The following is a 20,003-nucleotide window of genomic DNA, read 5'->3' on the forward strand; positions in this document are numbered from 1 at the left end:
AGCAAATATAATTATTGGCAATAAAAACAAATAGTTATATGATCAAAAAAATATTTATTGTTATCAGAACTCCTTAAATTAACGTTTATGTATTACTACCTAAATTAAAAGTTAATCGTACATATGACTGTAATATTCCTGATACACTTGGATGTACGTTTCCTTTTCGGATGGTGTCATTTGAGCTATGACGTCATCATTTACGTTCGTTAGAGGCACTGTTTTTCCATTCACCAAAACAACAGGCACGTTGTCGTCAGATTCTGAATCTTCACTTTCCATTTCAGCTACAATTGAAATAACATTTAATACAATACAATACATTACAAAAATTCTTTATTGTACACCAAAAAAGGAAACAAATACAATACAATTAAATTAAAAATAAGCGGTGGTACAATGGGCGGTCTTATCGCTTTAAGCGATTTCTGCCAGACAACCTTTGGATGGAAGTAATTATATAATTCATAGGAAAAAGACGGTGGTGTATGAAGAATTACTAAATCAACAGATAAAAATTGATAAATAAATACAAATATACATATATTTATAAATAAATAATAAAACCAATACATATATATGAATATCGTAAACTACTATATATTCTCATACTTATAAATATAAAAATTTCTAAAACTTAATTTCAAAACATAAAAATACCTAAGCAGTCCAGGTCACACTAAATTAAGGTAGTGTACTTTAACCATATTTTTGAATATATTCAATGATTTCGCTTGTTGAATAGACAAAGGTAAAGCGTTCCACAAACGAATAGCCTGAACAGTAAAGGACTTGTCGTAATACTGGATTTATGGATGGAATACTGGATTTAATGTTAGGAACTTCAACCATTTTGCTTACTGACTAGTTTGGGTTGATCTCTTGATATTACAGATTTGTAAGTGACACCGGGCCAGCTCATATTTATCCATTCAGAAAACTTGCGAACTTTAAATATGTTACAACTATCTATGTTTTAGGCTGTGACTAGAAATTGAGCAAGACGAATAGTCGTCTCAAATAAGCCTTGTGTTTATTATTTTATTGAATAGGAGGGACAACATAGTATATGGGCTCATATACATGTAAAACACTTACCGACTGCAGCCAATTCATCTTTAAGCTTGTAAGGATCTTTGGTCTCGTTGTCGCTAGAGTCCGAGCTTTCAGGTTCGATTCCTTTTAGAGCATTCGAGGCGGCCGTTCCTAGAAGAAACAAAGTACTGCAGATATAGAGTGCGGACGGTGAAAAGCGAGCTGATGCCGCGTAATGATAGTGTCGGTCCTTCTCCCTGTTGTATCTAACATTTTTGTCGAATCTTACTAGCTGTTAAAAGCAAACATTTAAAGATTTTTTTTTTGCCATTTGCAAATGTCGAATTGTCGCTCTTTAAAGCTAGTATGATTCGATAGAGCGAAGTAATAAAACAACTTTTTATTGAATAAAAACAATTTTTATTTTTAAGTAAGTACGTACATAATATCAGTACAGAGTACTTACTAAAAAACCGACCTCAAAAGTTCGTGGAATTACATCATTCGCCAAGTTTTATTGAAATCGGTTACCGGAAAGTGCGCGAAACCTTAGAGGTGGAATATTTTAAAAAAAATTTAAATGGGACTACTTTACCGTCTTTATCTTATACAACGTAATCGTCGTTTTAGCGAAACTGAGTTATTAACATATCTGGAATTAGTGAATTAAGCTCTACAAGCCCCTCTAAACGGTATTTTAATATCTTATTTAGTTTGTGTTTCATTGTTAAGAAAAATCAGCGACAAGCGAAAAAATACCTAGGTGCCAATATCTCGAAAATTACCAAAACACAAATGCGTTGTTTATGACAAGCAGGGCAGTACTACTGAGGCACCCTTTTTCCAACAAAAAAGAATCGTCAAAATCGCTTTTGTCGCGTAACATACATACAAAAAAAGTACTCTCTTTTTTTGAAGCTGGTTAAAAATAAACATCACTTAGTTTTACTTTATTTATAGCAGTTTCGTTATCTGTAAACTTGTTCTTACCTCTTAAAGTAGGTCAACTAAAGCCTCTCTACGAATGTCATATCAAATGTATGCCGTTTAACGTTAATATTTTGGATATTTCTACTTTATTATTAAAAAGTTATTGATGTCGTTTTACTCATCAGATATTGTACTTTCAATATCAGTTATTGAAAGTTTTTGATATCTCTTATATTTACGGAATAATCGCCTAGGCACACTTAACGATTACACCCTGTATACAGAGTTAAATCGAAATTAGTTGCTCTTAAAAATTGTTTAGGTAAAACTTGTTATGACAATTAGGCAAAACAGACAGGAGAGATGCGTAACAAAATGAGTTTTGAAATGGTGTAGACAAAATATTTTGCTCCCAATGCTCCCAATACCTAAAATCTTTCGAGATTTTCGTTATTAAAACTTAAGAAAATGAATTGAATAATAGCACTTCTTCTACTGACTGGTTTCTGCGTAAGGTAACCCATCACGATGTTAACTTTCGTATAGTCAGTACTGCGAGATGCGAGCTCTGCATGCTCAATACGGTTATCGGTGTTTTGACGAATCCCTGATTATGGAGATTAAGAATTTGCAAGCATATAGAGCGTCATCACAAAATTTGAATACGACAGTAAGATTCCAATAAGATTTTTTCTTCATTTCGAATAAGCTATAATAGAGTAAAAACACAACTAAGAATCACGACTTCGGCTCAACTTACACAGGCGCAGTTTCCCAACTACATCGCCTGGCGACACGCGTCAACGCGTGTCGACCCGCGACGTCTTTCGCATTAGTGCGTCCGGATCACAGTGTGGTCGGCGTTTGACGCCTCACTGCGCTCAAGTAACGCGAAGCCGCTCGACTGCAACCAAGCGTCGACGCTTGACTCCATATTTGTATAACAAAAACTTTGTATCTTAGTAATGGGAAAATAGAGATGAATATGCTATAGGCGAAAAACATGACGCGTCGCGACGTTTCAACTCTGCGCCAGTGTGAGTTGAGCCGACGTTTCTACTGTGAATGCGGAGCACAGATGAGCGAAGAGTTCGAAAATCGAATACTTTACGCAGACACTTTATCGAGCGTGATATAGCAATCGTGTGCGATTGGGCGCGCATATAAAGATGTTGGAAGGAAAAGGGAAATTCCGCGCGATTGCGCCGTACAGTCGCGCGCGCAATTGCGCATTCCAATACGCGCCAGTTTCACGCGGTCTATCCTGCGCGATTAGCCTTTACCCGAACGATCTTTCCGTTGTAACTAGAGATGGGAAAAACTGCTTATTTTTGTAAACGTTTAAACGTTGTAGCTTTATTTAAAAAGCGTTCTCTTTTAGACGCTTTTCACTTAAACACTTTTTAGTTTTAAGCTTCAAAAAGTCGTTTAGAAAAACGTTTAAGCGCATAGACTTTCATGTTAATAAAATCTTGCAACGTTATGTTGATAGCGAAAAGCAAGAGTAAACCACTAAAGGTTTTAAGTTAAGTAAGTTTATTTGTAAAACAAGAGTTTTATTTTTATTTATAAAATTATTATTCACATTGACGAATTAATTTATTTAGGAAACATAAGTGGTCGGACTTGAAACTTAGGCACGTTGTTATAAATGAAATTGTTGAGTATGGAACTGACCGACGCTTACGCTTAGAATAAAAAGCGTGCTAAAGGGCTTATTTTAAAAAGTAAACTTTTTTAAGTGCTTTTTGTTTAAACGCCCACCTGTAGTTGTAATAAAACGAACATGATCAATCGCGCGCGAAAGAACGTTGGCCTAAACAAATTCAAACAAGTGATCGCGCACGACCAGTTCAGTTCAGGCTTTCCCGCGTGCAACCCTGTACGCCCCTGATCACATGCGATAGAATGACTGTGTGAAAGGGACTAATGACACCAGTTAGTCGGCAAAGTATCAAGTTCGACGCGAATGGTACGTTATGATAAAATTTTCTTTTCTTTCTTAATTTATATCTTTTTCAGTAGGAATTGATTGTGTAGACAATTATCAAGCATAACAAAATAAAAACGAAGAAGAGGCTTGCGTACAAAGTTTACGTCTTACGCTGTAAAGCTTACCTGTACTTTGCTTCTCATGAGCGAGTAAGACAGACATAATGTCGTCGGCTTTTTCTTTTCCAGTGATTTTTCCACTGACGTTGCCAGCCGCCTTTTCCAGAGCTGCGTCTGCCGCGTGGACGCTGTCATTCTAGAAATGTGAATAATATCTACTAAGCATAAAATCGACTTGTTGCGGTGCGAACTAGGATCTTCCTTCCTTTTATATTGTATCCATTAACACGCCTAAATAATGTTGTAACGAATTCGAATTTCCGGTCAGGAGTGCGGCCGAATAGCAGAATATGCGGCCAAACTATTCTGCCTGATTAACGTACTTATGAAATTCGGAACTTATCAAATGATAAATAATTTTGTACAAAGGTTTTTTATTTTGGTTTGCATATAATAACTATTTGGTTAATTTTCAAGACGTTAAAATTTCGCGGAATTACATGTATTTGCTAAGTTTATTGGAATCGGTTAACGGAAAGAGCGCGAAACCAGATTCGTTCCCTAGTTTGTCACCCTTAGAGGTGAATATATTGTTCAAATTAAATGGGAACAAAAGTGCGCTCTTTCCAAGAAAAAAAAGAATCATCACAATCGGTTCATTCAATCACAGGGTTAAACTACGTAATAAGTAGGTCGTTTTCATTTGATTTGTTACCTTTTTAATTTTTTAGAATAATAAGTTAGTTATGTTACTTTTCCGTTAATCTTCTTTTCTTTTTTTTTAATATTCGCCCGAATAGCAAACGCAGGCCGAATACCGAACAGTAAGCAAATTTTTGTTGTAATTCTAAAAATTAGCCATTTCGGAGACACCCTTCTCCACAAGGGGACCATAAATAAAATGACGTAATATCCGTACCTGGTCATTAGTGACGATAGTACTTTCGACCATCCATACGGGCCGTTCCTTGCGCTGAGCTGACGCGTCGACTGCGTTGTCCGCCTCCCCGATCGTGACATCAACGCGAGTCTCTTCCACAGCCAGCCCTAGGTTCCTTGTGGCTTCTCCTGACCATTGCTCTCCTGATGGACGGGCTGGCAGTTGCTTGGACGTTAAGCTACACACGCACAAGTTCTAGATCAGTACCTATTTGTGATTTACATGGGTTATAGGAAATAGTGCATTCAATTTTAGATATACGAATGATGGCTGATAAATCGCAGTTTGCAATGACTCATCTCATTACTAAGAATACTAGATGTGTGAGTCAGGAGTAGTATGAGTTCGTGACGTTGGTGTGATTGATGAGTCGAATTTCTCTTTTATTTCTAGTAGTTCAGCTGGCTTCGTGAGATTTTCCTTTTTGGTGGTTCAATGGAAAATTTAGGAAATGAAACTATTTATCCGGATTTAAATCGCGTATATTTATTTTACATTTTCAAACAAACCAACCTTTACAAGTCGCATGGTCACGATTGACTGTTTGTTTGTAAAAACAAATATACGCCATTTATATCCAGAAAAATAGTTTCATTTCCTATGTGTAGCTATCGCGAAAACCTAAGAACTCAATTGAAAATTGTTATTTTTTATCATTCTTATCGCGAATAAAGTATAGGTACCTATGTCCACGCCCAATCATCTGTCTCTTACTTATTTTAAACGTGAAAGTTTGTATTAATCCTTATTATCTAGAATATGTTATGTAATGTCTAAACGTTCAACTGTTTAACAGATTTCCATTATATTTAGGAGATAAGTTTTTTGGATTGGATTTAACACTGTAAATATGTACGCGAAGAGCTCCTGGAAAAACCTACAATAATGACCACAAGGCTTACAATTGGCGTGATTCTATTAGGATTGAAGAATTAAAAGCAGGGTATTACAACATTTCATCTTACCCTCTAATAGTGTTAATGTCCACGGGTTCTGGCTCCAAAATCTCTGGTGCCAACTTGATGCCCTCTACTTCCCGCAAGAGAATGTAAAGAGGTTCCAGTTGCTCGTTGAACTTGGCTAATAGTAATCTCGAATCTTTTTTGGGGAGCGCCGATTGATCTTCTTCTACGACTTGATTACAAAACGTGCATCTAAATTCTTGGGTCATCATATCGTATAGCTGATCTGCCTAGAATATAAAAAAATGTACTTCAGTACGTACAACACAGAGAGTAAGTTCTGATTAGAAATGAGTACCTAGTTAGTAAGACAGGAAAATAACGTACGGAATCTATCGTTAAATGTTTGTTTACAGACGATAGACTATTATTTTCCATTGCTGTCTGTCTGTACCAACCTCGAGGTCTGTGAATGTTTTCCCGCAAGAAGGGCACTTGAAGCTGGCACGGCTTGTAGCGTCGCGTTCCTCTGTTTCCATCCGTTTACGCATGAGATCTAATTTGTATTTTACCACATTTACGAATGTTTTGTAGTTTATGAAATAATAGTTCACTTTTTGTGCTTTACCGTCTGGCCCTGCGGAAAGGTAAGTGGTCATAATATAAAGAAATATACAACGATGTTTACATATTTTGATATTACTTAGGTACGGGTGACTATGAAAACAAATCTTTGAAGTTTTAAACCAATCGGACATTTGTAAACTGACGTTGCATGAGGAGGTCATGCGTTCGATTCCCAATAGGACCAATTTGGGGAAATGAACTTTTAAATAAAATAGGTTCTGAACCGGATGTTCTGGGAAGTGTCCCAGAGTGAATTCCAATGCTATGGTACTCATATTACAGGGAATTCCATAGTTTAAGGCCAGACAATTTGGTGTGGTTGCTTGGCTTATTAGGTATAGCTATTATATTATGTAGAACCAATGTTTTTACCGATTTAGGTGGTATTGTATATGGTATATATATAGAATACCATATATGGTATATATGGTATTCTTATATATATTCTTTTGCTTATGGATCATTCATGATCAATGAAAGTAATCACTTCCTTGACTGGTCATCCGATTCACCCTGTATTTTAATGACATTACTATAACACGGCTGGCCTCGTCATCGTGTCTTCTTTATGTACGCCGACATTGGCCATACTACTAACTACTTTCGATCAGCAAAATGTTATCATCTAAGGCTATTTACCTTCGTTGTAAATTATGCATTTGCACAATAGATTCTGCGCGTGATGTTCGTTTGGACAAGATACACTAAATATTTAGACATGTTTACATTATCCCCGATGCTCAACAGATCGGTATAATGTGTAAGTAGAATAAAGTGCTGACAGTGATTTGTAACGAAGTGTTAACGTACCTGTTTCCATTTTTAATCTCACTTGGATGAATTTATCGTTCTTGAGAGTTGCTATTCTGGCTCTTAGCATTTTGCGTTCGAATTTCAGAAGTTCACAAATATCATCCTCTTTCATACCTGTATTCATTAAGAATTTTGTACTTTTTTTTACTTATTTAACGACAGCCAGTGGTTGATACAACAAATTTTCGGAAGAGAGAAGACTTAACATACATAATAAGTTCTTAATGCACTATCCGTCAAGAGCACGTCAAGTTGACGCTTTGTACTTTGGACTGTTCTTATCGTAAGCGGCATAGAGTTGGATTTAAGTCTTAAGTGTCAAGCTTAACGTGCCCTTGATCCTACCTAGGTACTTTTCAACTGAAGTAAGTAGGTGTATAAGTATGACAAATTTACTTCATTAATAATATCTTCATTATATTGTACATACAATACAATAGTCTATTATCTTATTTGTCACCAGACAAATTACTTACACGGGTTCCTAACCAGCATATCTACAATGAGAGCATCTTCAATTGTGTAAAATCCTCGGACGACCAGTCTAGCGAGTTGTTTCAGGCTGCTAGGTACTTCGGTAACGAGTCGCTCCTCTGTCATGGTTGATTCTTATCTACCGAAATAACAATATTATGTGCCTTGTGCGTTATTTTGTTTTACTTGGTAGGTCTATATTGATACTTCGGGGAAGAAATGGCATAAAAGCAAAGCTTTATCGACAGTTAATTATTAGTAGTTGGGTTATATTTTCATGTTTTATCGATTCTGTCTACCCAATGTTTTATTTATTTATAATTTTTTGTCTTTCACTCGTCTAGTAAACTTTGTAGTTTGGCTATATCTGGGCCTCTACCACGAGTTCACTGTGGCAGTTGTCGCTAGCGACCCAGTAAATTACTTTACAATTTTGTATGGCAAATTATACAGCGTCGTCGCTAGCGGTCACAAGAAGTTTACGTTCTCGCTAGCGAGAACTGTCACAGTAAACTCATGGTAAAGGCACTGGTGGCGTTTGTACTGTAAAGTATCGATATAGTATCTTTAGCTTGCATTGACAGGTAACGGTTCCATTATTAATCAATCATACAAACCAACGTTTCGGACGTTCGTTTCTACACACGAACTGTGTACAAGAAAAAAATCTTGTCTACCCCCGACACAACGCGCTCTACCGCTATTGTATTGTGAGGGGTGAGGTGCATTGTCAATAAACGAACGTTTATGAGCGTGGACGATGCCGCTGTTATTAACTGAAAATATATAATATATTTTGACATATTATGTCGCCCGAAGTAGGGACCCATAACTCCCTAATTCTTGTTACATGCCTCTAAGTTAGAGTCCTTTAAAATCGGGTAATGTAATAAGCGTTTTAAATTACTATCTAAGGCACAAGGAAAGAAGTCAATGGTACTTACTTACGTACTTAGTGCTAAAGTAAAACAATACATAGATAAAAACAAGTTTAATAATATAATCAACTTAATTCCCACTTTAAATTTCAGTAATGAACTTAAAACATAGTAATATATGGAACTAAACGGTACAGTCTTGAAAATTACACGTATTTAAAAATTATTTCATTACAACACATACAGTATTTAAAACTACATTGATGTTACAAAAAATACATATCTTTAAATATTCGTTCATTTGGCAAAATTACAATATCATACAAGTCAAACTTACACATTTTTCACACACTAAAATCAGTAAAGTTATGTGCATGCAACATTGGCAATAATTAAATAAATATCTACATAATTAAGTACAATTTTAAATGAGTTATACAAAGTCAAAACACGAAAATCAGACTTGCTAATTCGAATAAACAGCTATCAAAAATGAGTTGAAATGTTTGGGACACATACTTTGAATTTGTATGTAATTATATAAATTCAATGTATGGTTTCTATGAGGAGGAGGTTCTATGCAAATAGGAAATAATCGAAAAATAATAAACGATAACCAAATTGTATTGCCATGATTAAGACAGATTTGCCATGGTTAGTAAGTAATCAGGTATTTTACTTTCTTTAAGAAAACTGTTATGGATATTTTCAACATTCATAAAGATTATGTACTAAAGGAACATATTTTATGGTATTTTGGCATAGTTACAGAAAATTGAGCTTAATCAACTGGGAAAATAAATTGGTACTTATCATAAAATTGACATACATTTGAATCAATTACAAAATGACTATTGACCAATTAACTAAATATGATTAAATACTATTTACAGATATAAGGAGGGCAAGAATGTTTAGAATATACAAAACATTTTCATGCTTACAAATAACATATAGAAACCGCCAGTAAATTTATTCTGAATGAGTCCTTTCAAGTATGACTTGAATATTATCCAATGTTTGATAGATAACTCTGAAGTTTGGACGATCACTTGGATTATGATTCCAGCACTGTTTCATTAAATCATATACACATCTTGGTGTATTATCAGGACAAGCGAGAACATTTCCATCCTTTAAAAATCTGACAACTTCTTCATGTGTCATACCAAAGTATGGTTGTAAAGCAAATGAGAATATTTCCCATAGACATACGCCATATGCCCAAACATCTGACTCTAATGTATACTTATTGTACAGTATACTCTCTAAAGGCATCCATCTTACAGGGATAGCATCATGCTCATCACCTTTGTAATAGTCTTGTAAGTAAATTTTATGCGAAAGTCCAAAGTCTGCAATCTTTACCACCATGTCATCATTAATTAAACAATTTCTTGTAGCTAGGTCCCGATGTACAAATTTTCGGTCTGAAAGGTAAACCATACCAGAAGCAATCTGTCTGGATACATGCAGCAGGTCCATATGGTTGAGGGGAGTTACAAGAAGTCTCAAATCTTCTCTGTTTTCAACTGCTGGAGGATAATTTGCTGCTGTACTGCAGGCTCTTAAATACTCATTTAAATCTCCTTTTCCCATGAATTCAAATAATAAGCACATAGGTCGCCCAATGGCACAGACACCCAGAAGTTTTACAATATTCGGATGGTCAAAATCTGCCAACAAACAGGCTTCTCTTTCAAAGTCTAATTGCAAGTCATGGGATGCATCATCTTTGAGCATCTTTACAGCCACAAGGGTGAACTCTTCTTCAGGCACTAAGCCTGGAGCTTTGGCTTGAAATACTCTTCCAAATGCTCCTTGGCCTAAATCACGGATATAAATAATGTTATTTCTTGGGAATTCCAACTTCTCTAATTTTGGATTCAACTGTGCTCCAGTAGTATGGTATGCTAAATTACTGGGCAGTTTATCTAAATCAATATCCATATTGGGTAAGTTCCTCCGACTTGAGAGGTTGCATTTGGAGTAATGGTTTTTAAGGAAATAGTGGCACAACAGAGCTATTGAAACTATTACCAAAACACACCCTAGCCCACCAATTGAAAGTAATAATACAAATGTTGGTGTAAAATAATTTTCCATAACTATGTTTGGTCCATCAATATTGTCAAATTCCTCACTAGAGTTGGCACATACTGGTATGTTACAGTGTTCCCATCTGACATGTCTATCCATAGTGTAACACCAAGGTTTGCGCTCTTCTCCGCCTGCATTTCTACAGTAGTTAGAAGAATTTTGTACTTCTGGAAAAACTAATGGTGGCCTTGTATGTTCTTGTGGGAATTGTTCTTCCCATGCCTGGCAGGCCAAGCCACTTTCTGTAACATTTACAGTGCCTTGGTAGTACCGGCCGTTACCCCTGTAACAATTTGTTGTTACTTGGCTGTAATCCATGTCTGTGATGCCAGCATTGTTACAGGTTACTTGTGAACCTTTTCCTGCAAAACGAGGTAGTTTCTCGCATTCAGGAAATCGGAAGTGACCTCGAGACGCAAAGAAAACTCCACGACTTTTCTGTTCTTCAATTAAAATCCAGTCATTATAACAAAATTGCATTTTAACAGCCATACAGTCTTCATAACACAGGGGCAAGGGATAGTGGCCAATTCCATCTTTATTGATGCACTTGGGGAAAGCATATGCACAAAGTAATTTTTCTGCTCTACTTCTGCATGGTTCCTTGAGAGGTGATATCAGGTCTTTCCAGAGACCTGTGGTGATTTTTTCATTATCTAGTCCACCTGTGTGATTGTACCACACGTACCCCGTTGAATGTTTCCTGCATATTTGTCCATTGTATGGCCCACAGTACAAGTGCACGGATTTTATAAGAAAAAGCACTAAAAATGCCTTGCAATGCAATATGCTCATTGTTAACTTACAAAAACTTCAACGTATTATTGTTCATAATACACGATCGTTACATTTTCTTAAACTAAATATGTTTTGGTAGCAGACAATACTGATTGTACAATGGCGGTCGCATTATTTATTATTGATTTTACTTTGCGAGAGTTCACAGTACTTAGCAAGCAAACAGCGAAACGAAACGAACAGACAGACAATAGAAAGAGTATGGAGATAATTTCTGAACGAAACGCAACGATTGAGTTACGTCACTTCCTATATGTTCCTTAACATCTTGCAATTTGCGATTCTTACGTTTTCTTTACTTAAAGATGTTGTTTGGTGACATTAAAATGTGTGTATCATAAGGCTATGTTTACTTTAAGCAAAATGCTCTGTGATTTAAAACGATGGAATGCCACATTATCACGAATTTCGTTCAAATGTTTATTTCATGTGTACTAAATCCCGATAGAATCCCTCGATACTTCTCAAAAAAAAAAAAAAAAAATTGTGTTGGTAAACCTGTGGGATTACGTTTATTTACTCTGTGACTGTATAAACAGAAACGTCAAAAATTGCAAGAAACTGTATTCTGTATTTTTACCTGTGAATGGCGGCAATAGAGAAAGTCAAAGTCGTCGTCCTTGGTGATTCTGGTATATAAAAATCCAATTTCATTCACGTAACACTGTATGCACTTTGTACTTTAATAAATACTTTTTGTCAGCATTAAACTTTTTACCCGACTCGTTATTTGTTAACATGTACATCGCCATGACACTTGTAGAGTAGCCAACATAATTTTTGTAAATTTATTTTGGCGCCAAGTTTCAAGAAATTAAAATTACAATTAAATTACAATTCCTAACATATTTTTTTTAATTTTGTTCTCAGGAGTAGGTAAAACTTCTCTAACTTATTTAATAGCTCAAAGTAAACCTCTTCTGTCGCCGGGATGGACGATTGGGTGCTCTGTAGAAGTGAAGTTGCACAAATACAAGGAGGGAACTCAAGCACAAAATACATTTTTTGTGGAGCTCTGGGATGTCGGTGGATCAAATGGTCATAGAAACACTAGAAATGTATTTTATCAACCGACACATGGTAAGAAATTTATATACTTAATTTAAATTTTTTTGAATTACTATATAATCTATTGCATTATTTTTATAAGTCAGCTGTGTTTTATTTTTATAAGTGTTTAACTTAATTCTTTAAAGTTCGGGGAACCAATTTAAAGTAATACTGATAATATATACATGTTAGGTATTCCCGTTTCCAGGTATTATATTGGTGCATGATCTAACAAACAGAAAAAGTCAATTGAATTTACAAAAATGGCTGTTAGAGATTTTGAATCAAGACAGTTCCAACCCTACATTGCAGAATGTTGACGTGGATCCGGAACAGTTCTTAGGCTCGACGCAGGTTCGTGTTTGCGTATATACATATACCTATACATACACATCATCACGCTCGTCTCCCGCCGGGGTAGGCAGAGACCATGGACCTCCACTTGCTACGCTCCTGACAAATTTTGGCCGCCTTCACTCCCAACAGTCTTCATAATGTTGGTATATTTTTGGTACTTTTGACCTTTGAAAGACATTCCTACGATATATGTACGATGAGCTCTACCACCCCACGCCTCCACCCACATTCGCTCTGTAAATTTGTGCCATCAATCTACCATCATACATGACCAAAACCATCGAAGTATCCCCCTCTTTATGTTGGTCTCTACATCATCAACCAATCCATCCTTCATTGTATTTGCATTTATCAAGTACAGGTATGTATGGTACCTTATTGTAGAGTATGAACATTGCTATGTAGAGATTTTACTGGTATTTTACCTTATTCTATTCAATCTTGTCTTTCACCCTGAGGAGGTGTCTTGTAAATGTAAATACCAATCCAATTCACAGGCAAAAGTACCGTATTACCTCTATTTTTTATTGTAGGAATAAGTGTTACATACTGTGTGAATAATTTAACAAACGCATGCGTTTGTTAAATTTTGTTAAAAAAATGTGCTTCATGTGCAACACAAGAGTCCATAACATGAACACCTTCATTGACATTTATATCTCCATTAGAATCAATAAAATTCCTTGTAATTTTGCGAAAGTTAACCCATTAGCGCTGTGCTCAATCGAGGACAGTCTTTCCGTAATTTTTTACATTACTATTAATCATTGCAAAAGTGTATATATGTGACGTAAAATACGTGTTTTTACTGTTCCTTTTGCGGGATTAATTTACGCACACGTGAAACGCTAAAGTTACTTGTTTTTTCCGTATATATTCCGTATATTACAAACAATTTATTTATTTCGTGACATAAATTGTTGAAATATATTTGTATACTATAAAACATATATTACATAATTGAGAAAAATAGTGTTTTTCGCAACTTCAGACGATGGTATTATAACGGTGTCCACAATTGGGGCCATTGGGCGCATAGGAGGTAATTTATTAGTTTTTCATTTATAAGTTATTTTCAAGTAAATGATGACACAACGGTTATTCGGCATCCACAATTATGGCTATAGGCTTCAGAAAGCCACTGAAGCTGTAATGGATGAGAAAGACCATGATGTGGAGATAGATTTAGAATGAAGAAGAACTGTACCTATGTACTGTATGATTTTGACTATCGATTTTATTCAGTGAACCTAATACTATTCGTTCAAAGGTTTGACAATAGTGTTTGCACGATGGTCTCTACTTACGACATTAGAGAAAATAAAGAGATGAAGCGCTGTGAATAAATAGGAAGTTGACGTGGGTGTCTCGCGTGTATTTCAAACTTACCAGCCGGATAGATCAAGTGATCAATATTTTTGTATCGCACTGTCGTTCGAGACAACATTTGTAAAAAGTAGCTAATACACGGCGATTACACCTCCTGACCAATGACACGAAGCTAGAGTAGCTACCGTTTCACGCTTACATCCCTCGTTACAATTTCAGACATAAACACTCGAAAGTTATAAATATAAACGTTCAGCAGTTTCTTTGGTGCTAAATCTACAGTACATTAGTGTTGGTCACTACGCTCAGAAGTTGGCTCAACAGCACCGACGTGCAGTAGCTGTTGAGCCACAATTAAGCGCGTTGGCAATATAAAAAGTGCCTGAAGTCATTGTTAGTTACATTTGCAAAAAGTTTAGAAGTAAATTCAATTGTTACTAACACTAATTTTAAGTTACATTGTTACTAACACTATGGAGCCAAGTCCGAAATAAATGTCTTATTATTATTATTATTATTATTATTGTGCACCGACAAATATTGCTACAAATTTTTTCATACTGCTTGAGCCCAGTGTCCCCATTTGAGGACCGCACTGTTTTTCATATAAAATAAAATAAAATTTTATTAATCATTTTCTTACAAGTATTTTGTAAAGGCTCATAAAAAAATTAGTTTTTTTAAATAAATTGTATTTGGGTGTTAATGGATTAAAAGATGAACTTTAGGCTCAATTTATTAATAATAATTCTCTAGCAGCCTACCGAAAAACTTAACTTTTTTAACTTTATTGACGATATTTCAGATTCCGATCCTCGTAATTGGCACTAAATATGACTTAGCCGAGGAGAAGCAAAGGAAAAATCAGTATAGACGTCTGGCTAGTAGCATTGCAGAGCAATGTGGCGCTGATGAGATTTTCGTTAACTGCCATCAAGCCCGGTAAATCTGAATTGTCCGACTGAACAACACAATGTCTACATTTAGTTGCGGTAGAGCTCCTTGTGAAAGAGTTCGTCCAGGGAAGTACTGCCACCTTACGTATTTCAGCCGCCAAGCAGTAATGTGACCATTACTGCGTTCCGGTTTTGAAGGGTAAGGGTGCTGGTGAAATTACTGGCACTTGGGACTTTCAACTTACGTCTCAGGGTGACGAGTAACAGTAATGTAAGTATATCAGTATAAGCGGTTTTTTTAATATCAGGGGACGGGACGAACAAGTGCTAGGCCTGGTGGTAAGCGACACGTCTGTTCATAACAGTTGCAGTGCCACTCAAAGGTTTAAACCGCAAAGACCGGAGGGGCACTGCCACTGCGCCCGTCACGCTGACACTGTTCCCATGTGCCTATAATTATACCCTTCAAAACCGAAACTCAGTAATGCTCACATTACGGCTTGGCGGCAGAAATAGGTAAGGTGACAGTATTTCCCTCGACGAACTCTTTCACAAGGAGCTCTACTGTTACTAAATGTTCAACAGATGTCTTTATTACTAAAACTAATTTTCTCCAAGCAACTTTCGAACAGCCTTATGTATATATATGTATATATATAAATAACATACAGCAGGTGACACCAAAAAAAATGTTTTTATACCAGTATTTTGTGACCATTGCCTATTTATTACTTGGACTTACCTTCTACTAATAAAGTTTTTGTATGGCGTTATGTAAATTGAAGCGACTGTCTATATTGAAACAAAATAACCAGTCTTATCGAATCGGGAGTTCCATTTCAGGTAGATAGTGAAGAAAACTACCTATATAATAGGTATAGGTATTTTTCCTAATAATAAAATACCATGGAAATATAGTGGATAAATGGAAATGGTGAAAATTTGCGTCAATGCGCAAAGTTTCCAGAATACCATGGCACAAAATATTTTCAAATAGCAAACTCAATTTAGGCGTATGTCGAAGTAGATTACTTTTGGCCGACAAGATGATTTTGATAATAAAATTTAACGTGACCATGGACCTGAAATGTTAGTTTGAAAATACAAATATACGCGATTTAGATCCCAAAAAGTTTCATTTTCAATAAATTTTATGTTATAAAATGGTTATGTATAAATTTTATATTTTTTTGGTTTACTTAGTCCTGGCATACATTTTTTTTATAAGTTTTTATCCATTTATTTGGGTAGGCAAAGGTTGTCCACCATAGAGTCTCTAGTGAGACTATTTGAAATTTTTATTTTGCGGGATGTGATTCTGGTTGATTTAGAACTAAACCATGAATACAGTAACATTTATATTAGAGTGTACATAGTCCTGTACGTATTACAGTTTTCAGTTAGAGGATGTAGGTACGCTTAACTCTATAATCTAGTTCTGATATGTTGTTTCAGATCTCTTGCACCAGGCACCGGTAATTCAGTGAAACTAACCAGATTCTTCGACAAGGTACCTAAGTGTTGTTTCATATTCAGTATGATCCACATAACTGACAGTAACATACAAACATAAAAACAATATTATTCTTCAATGTTACAGTATATACAGAGTAATATACACATAGAGTGAATAATACCTCCGTCTAAAATCCTGGAATGAATAAAGAGAAAGCACAAATATTTTTACTTACTATCGTAGTAAAGTAATTTCTACAGTTGCACGTGAAAAAAATAGAACAAAAAGTTATACAATAATTCTGAGATTTCAGATGGAGGTATTATTTTTTCTATGGGTGTTATTTGAAATTTAGATAAAGAGAAGAAAAAATGCTCAAAATCCATTCATTCCAATGCCGTCATATCCAGTGAGTCTCTTTTTAACTGACCTTAAAAAAGGAGGTGCTCAATTCGACTGTATTTTTTTGTATGTATGTTACACAATAACTCCGGCTAACCACATTTTGTGAACCGATTTTGATGATTCTTCTTTTTTGTCGGAAAGAGAGTACCTCAGTAGTGGTTCTTTTTAAATTTGAAGAAAATATTCCACCTCTAAGGGTGGCAAACTAGGGGATGAATCCGGTTTCGCGCACTTTCCGGTAACCGATTTCAATAAAACTTTGCAATTAGGTGTAATGTCACAAATTTTTGAGATCGGTTTTTAGTCTTCTGTACTGAGATTATTTAATATTTCAGGTGATAGAGCGGCGCTACTATTCCCGCGTTAGTCCGTTCTCTGACAAGCGACGAATACCATCTTACATCATGGCGGCTTCGACGCCACTCTCCATCAACAAACCGCCGCAGTACCTTAGCCCCAGATTCTACCATATGGATTGATTGTTTCTGTTATACCTACCATTCCACGTCTTAAAAATATAAACTATTTTACTTCCACTTTATTTCTATGTTTTGAACCCAGTACTTACAGAAAGCTCTTGAACCTAATCATATTTTATCCTGTGCTAATTCATGTAACAAACGAAAAGCATTTAGAGCGGTTACACCCGACTACTTTTAGCATCGATGCAAACGCGATGCAAGCGCGTGACTGCATCTATAAAAACGCGCGACTTGGGATTTATAGGCGATTCCATAATGATTCCATAGCTGCCACAAGTCGCCGGGTGTGTAACCATTCTTAATAAGTCGTCTAGGATTTTTGGTTTAAGCTCAATATCCAAAACCAATTCGAAATTATCCTTTTTACAACATACTGCTTAGAGGGTATAAAACTTTAAAAAGTAACTACAAACAAAATTCGATTTAAGCGTGACCTTGTCAAAGTGTCAAACATGAATTTATTTCGGCCTGAAAACTACTAAAATACTGTTTTAGTGGTAAACAAAAATGTATAAAATTTTAAGTAATTTATATTTATAAATCTTTCTAATTAGGGATACTGCGAATAGCAATGGGTACATGGTAAGTGCGTCCTTTTTTAAATTATTTGATCAAACAATGATCAAGTGAGACTACTTGGTCCCATTCCATTGAAAGTGGAACCATGAGCGCTTACTTTGGCGGGCTACATTCATATGACGCCAACATTAGTTTATTGTGAATATGTTAACGAGATTCCATACAAACTAGAAGAGTTTGATTTTGCCTCGCCCACGCCTGCATTATCCTTGTAGTGGAACGGTAAAGCATTGAAGGAATGTAGATAGATGCTTGGAGAAGCCTTGGGATGATTATAACGGTACGTTCCAGGGAAACATTACTTAATTTCGATTAGGTTATTGTGTTCATCTTTGCGGTGTGGTTACACCCAGTGCTGCAAAAAGCGATTCTTTGAATCTTGTTTGAAAACAGAATGTTTGTTTCTAATTTGCCAGTTGATTGTATCTATACACAAGACACGCGTTTGCGCGGCGCCTAAATCCAACAGATTTGACGACTCGCCTGCTAAAAGTGTGAATTTGAAATGGAACTGAACTTAAAGCATCTGTCGTATAGTGGACTGATTATGTAGGACACAAGCAAAGACAAAAAACAAAGATTTGAATTTAATTATATTTTTATAGTGCTCTTGGCCCGTATTGCTAGCTTTTAGCATAGGTATTTTTTTTTTATAATACCAAATGACGGGATGAACAAGTCGTGCGGCTGCTGGTAAGCGACACGCCTATCCATAAGAGTTGCAGTGCCACACAGAGCTTTTAATCGAAAAGATCTTAGGGACATTGCCACTGTGCCCGTCACTCTGAGACATGAGTTGACAAGTCCCTTGTGCCTGTAATTTCACCAGCACTCTCACCCTTTGAAAACGGAACGCAGTAATGCTCACACTACTGCTTGGCGGCTGAAATAGGTAAGGCACTTAGCAGGACATAGGTTTATACCCACCTATATATCAGCGGCGAGGCGTGAAAATTGTCGTTAGTAAAGCCGGAGCAAAACAAAAAACACCAAACTTAAGATAAAGTTGTGTCTTGGCGACACTTGCGACTTATTAACACACAAAGTACTACTTTTATTTCATTCCGCTAGTTAACTTATTGAACATATAAAATTTTGCACAAAATGTAGTATTTGATAATACGTTGAAAATTTTAGGCAAGCCGGTGAAAATCGAGTTATATATGGACACCTCGCCACTGCTATACATATAGGTATTACTGCCAACTATATTTGCCAATAGTCAATACTAACGCATATTTTTCTACTTTTATACTTGCAGATGGCACTAGCTTCGCAAACATTAGCAAGACTCTTAGGCTTTCACGCCAAACGCGTAGCGTTCAATAATAACTTGCTACGTAAAAAACAATGTTTTGAACCCATGAAATGTTGTATGTTTACGCCAACCCACAGCAGTTTCATTCGCAGTTTTTCTCAACAGAAAGCATTTAATACAGACAGATTTAAGCAACTTGAACCACAACGAACCAAATTCGACGTAAAATTATTGAGTCAATTTGATTTTTTCAATACACTCAATCAGAGAACATTCTTTTTTCGTAAAAGAGATAAGCCTGACAAGAAGCGTGTCCCCAAGCTGATATTAATTCAAAATCCCTTCACGTGGTTAATGATCAAAATTGATTTTGGTGTATTGAGAACTGTTTGGGACCCACATTTTGTAGAGAAAGAGTTCAAATTTGGGACGAAACAGGTAAAGAATTCAATGTGTAAGTGGCCTAGGGTAAAATTGTACATTAATATCAAGTCACGTTTAATATTTATTTAAAAATTGTTATAATAATATCAATGTTAGTCACTACACATTAGAAAATGCAGTGACTGGTCTCTAGCTTTATTTTTCCAGTACCTAGAGTACACACTCTACGTACCTACTGAAAACTCCTTCATAAGATTT

At 35.8% G+C, this 20,003-nt stretch overlaps 4 protein-coding genes across 4 annotated transcripts in view; 2 read left to right on the forward strand and 2 right to left on the reverse strand.

Moving 5' to 3' along the window:
- Positions 1-49: 49 nt before the first annotated feature.
- On the reverse strand, positions 50-12,146 carry LOC113236825 (general transcription factor IIE subunit 1). Its single transcript, XM_026473023.1, has 9 exons — positions 12,130-12,146; positions 7,776-7,912; positions 7,297-7,413; positions 6,318-6,496; positions 5,923-6,149; positions 4,937-5,135; positions 4,084-4,213; positions 1,099-1,206; positions 50-287 (listed from the first exon to the last, which is right to left on the reverse strand). The coding sequence occupies exons 2-9, from the start codon at positions 7,897-7,899 to the stop codon at positions 112-114; spliced, it is 1,260 nt and encodes a 419-aa protein (XP_026328808.1). The 5' UTR covers positions 7,900-7,912; positions 12,130-12,146; the 3' UTR covers positions 50-111.
- Positions 8,839-11,669, reverse strand: LOC113236823 (tyrosine-protein kinase transmembrane receptor Ror2). Its single transcript, XM_026473021.1, has one exon. The coding sequence runs from the start codon at positions 11,544-11,546 to the stop codon at positions 9,624-9,626; it is 1,923 nt and encodes a 640-aa protein (XP_026328806.1). The 5' UTR covers positions 11,547-11,669; the 3' UTR covers positions 8,839-9,623.
- LOC113236826 (rab-like protein 3) lies at positions 12,046-17,574 on the forward strand. Its single transcript, XM_026473024.1, has 6 exons — positions 12,046-12,181; positions 12,420-12,629; positions 12,808-12,953; positions 15,091-15,227; positions 16,637-16,691; positions 17,378-17,574. The coding sequence occupies exons 1-6, from the start codon at positions 12,136-12,138 to the stop codon at positions 17,519-17,521; spliced, it is 738 nt and encodes a 245-aa protein (XP_026328809.1). The 5' UTR covers positions 12,046-12,135; the 3' UTR covers positions 17,522-17,574.
- Positions 17,575-17,986: 412 nt separating this feature from the next.
- Positions 17,987-20,003, forward strand: part of LOC113236538 (m-AAA protease-interacting protein 1, mitochondrial-like) — a 6,945-nt gene continuing 4,928 nt past the window's right edge. Inside the window, exons 1-2 of the mRNA XM_026472654.1 lie at positions 17,987-18,106; positions 19,365-19,799. Coding sequence (XP_026328439.1) covers positions 18,104-18,106; positions 19,365-19,799 — 438 coding nt within the window. The 5' untranslated portion in view covers positions 17,987-18,103. The remainder of the gene's footprint in view (positions 18,107-19,364; positions 19,800-20,003) is intronic.

Source organism: Hyposmocoma kahamanoa, unplaced genomic scaffold, assembly GCF_003589595.1.
Source record: "Hyposmocoma kahamanoa isolate Upper Pololo Valley unplaced genomic scaffold, ASM358959v1 92, whole genome shotgun sequence".
Taxonomy (NCBI): domain Eukaryota; kingdom Metazoa; phylum Arthropoda; class Insecta; order Lepidoptera; family Cosmopterigidae; genus Hyposmocoma; species Hyposmocoma kahamanoa.

What these genes read in the sequence shown, in the direction of transcription:
- LOC113236825 (XM_026473023.1), bottom strand. Translation starts at nt 7,899, where the DNA reads ATGACAGAGGAGCGACTCGTTACCGAAGTACCTAGCAGCCTGAAACAA. An exon ending in GAGATTAAAAATGGAAACAG is followed by an intron (nt 6,497 to 7,296) that starts GTACGTTAACAC and finishes ACCTTTCCGCAG; the next exon opens with GGCCAGACGGTAAAGCACAA. An exon ending in GACATTAACACTATTAGAGG is followed by an intron (nt 5,136 to 5,922) that starts GTAAGATGAAAT and finishes GTGCGTGTGTAG; the next exon opens with CTTAACGTCCAAGCAACTGC.
- LOC113236823 (XM_026473021.1), bottom strand. Translation starts at nt 11,546, where the DNA reads ATGAGCATATTGCATTGCAAGGCATTTTTAGTGCTTTTTCTTATAAAA.
- LOC113236826 (XM_026473024.1), top strand. Translation starts at nt 12,136, where the DNA reads ATGGCGGCAATAGAGAAAGTCAAAGTCGTCGTCCTTGGTGATTCTG. An exon ending in CGTCGTCCTTGGTGATTCTG is followed by an intron (nt 12,182 to 12,419) that starts GTATATAAAAAT and finishes TTTTGTTCTCAG; the next exon opens with GAGTAGGTAAAACTTCTCTA. An exon ending in GTTAACTGCCATCAAGCCCG is followed by an intron (nt 15,228 to 16,636) that starts GTAAATCTGAAT and finishes ATGTTGTTTCAG; the next exon opens with ATCTCTTGCACCAGGCACCG.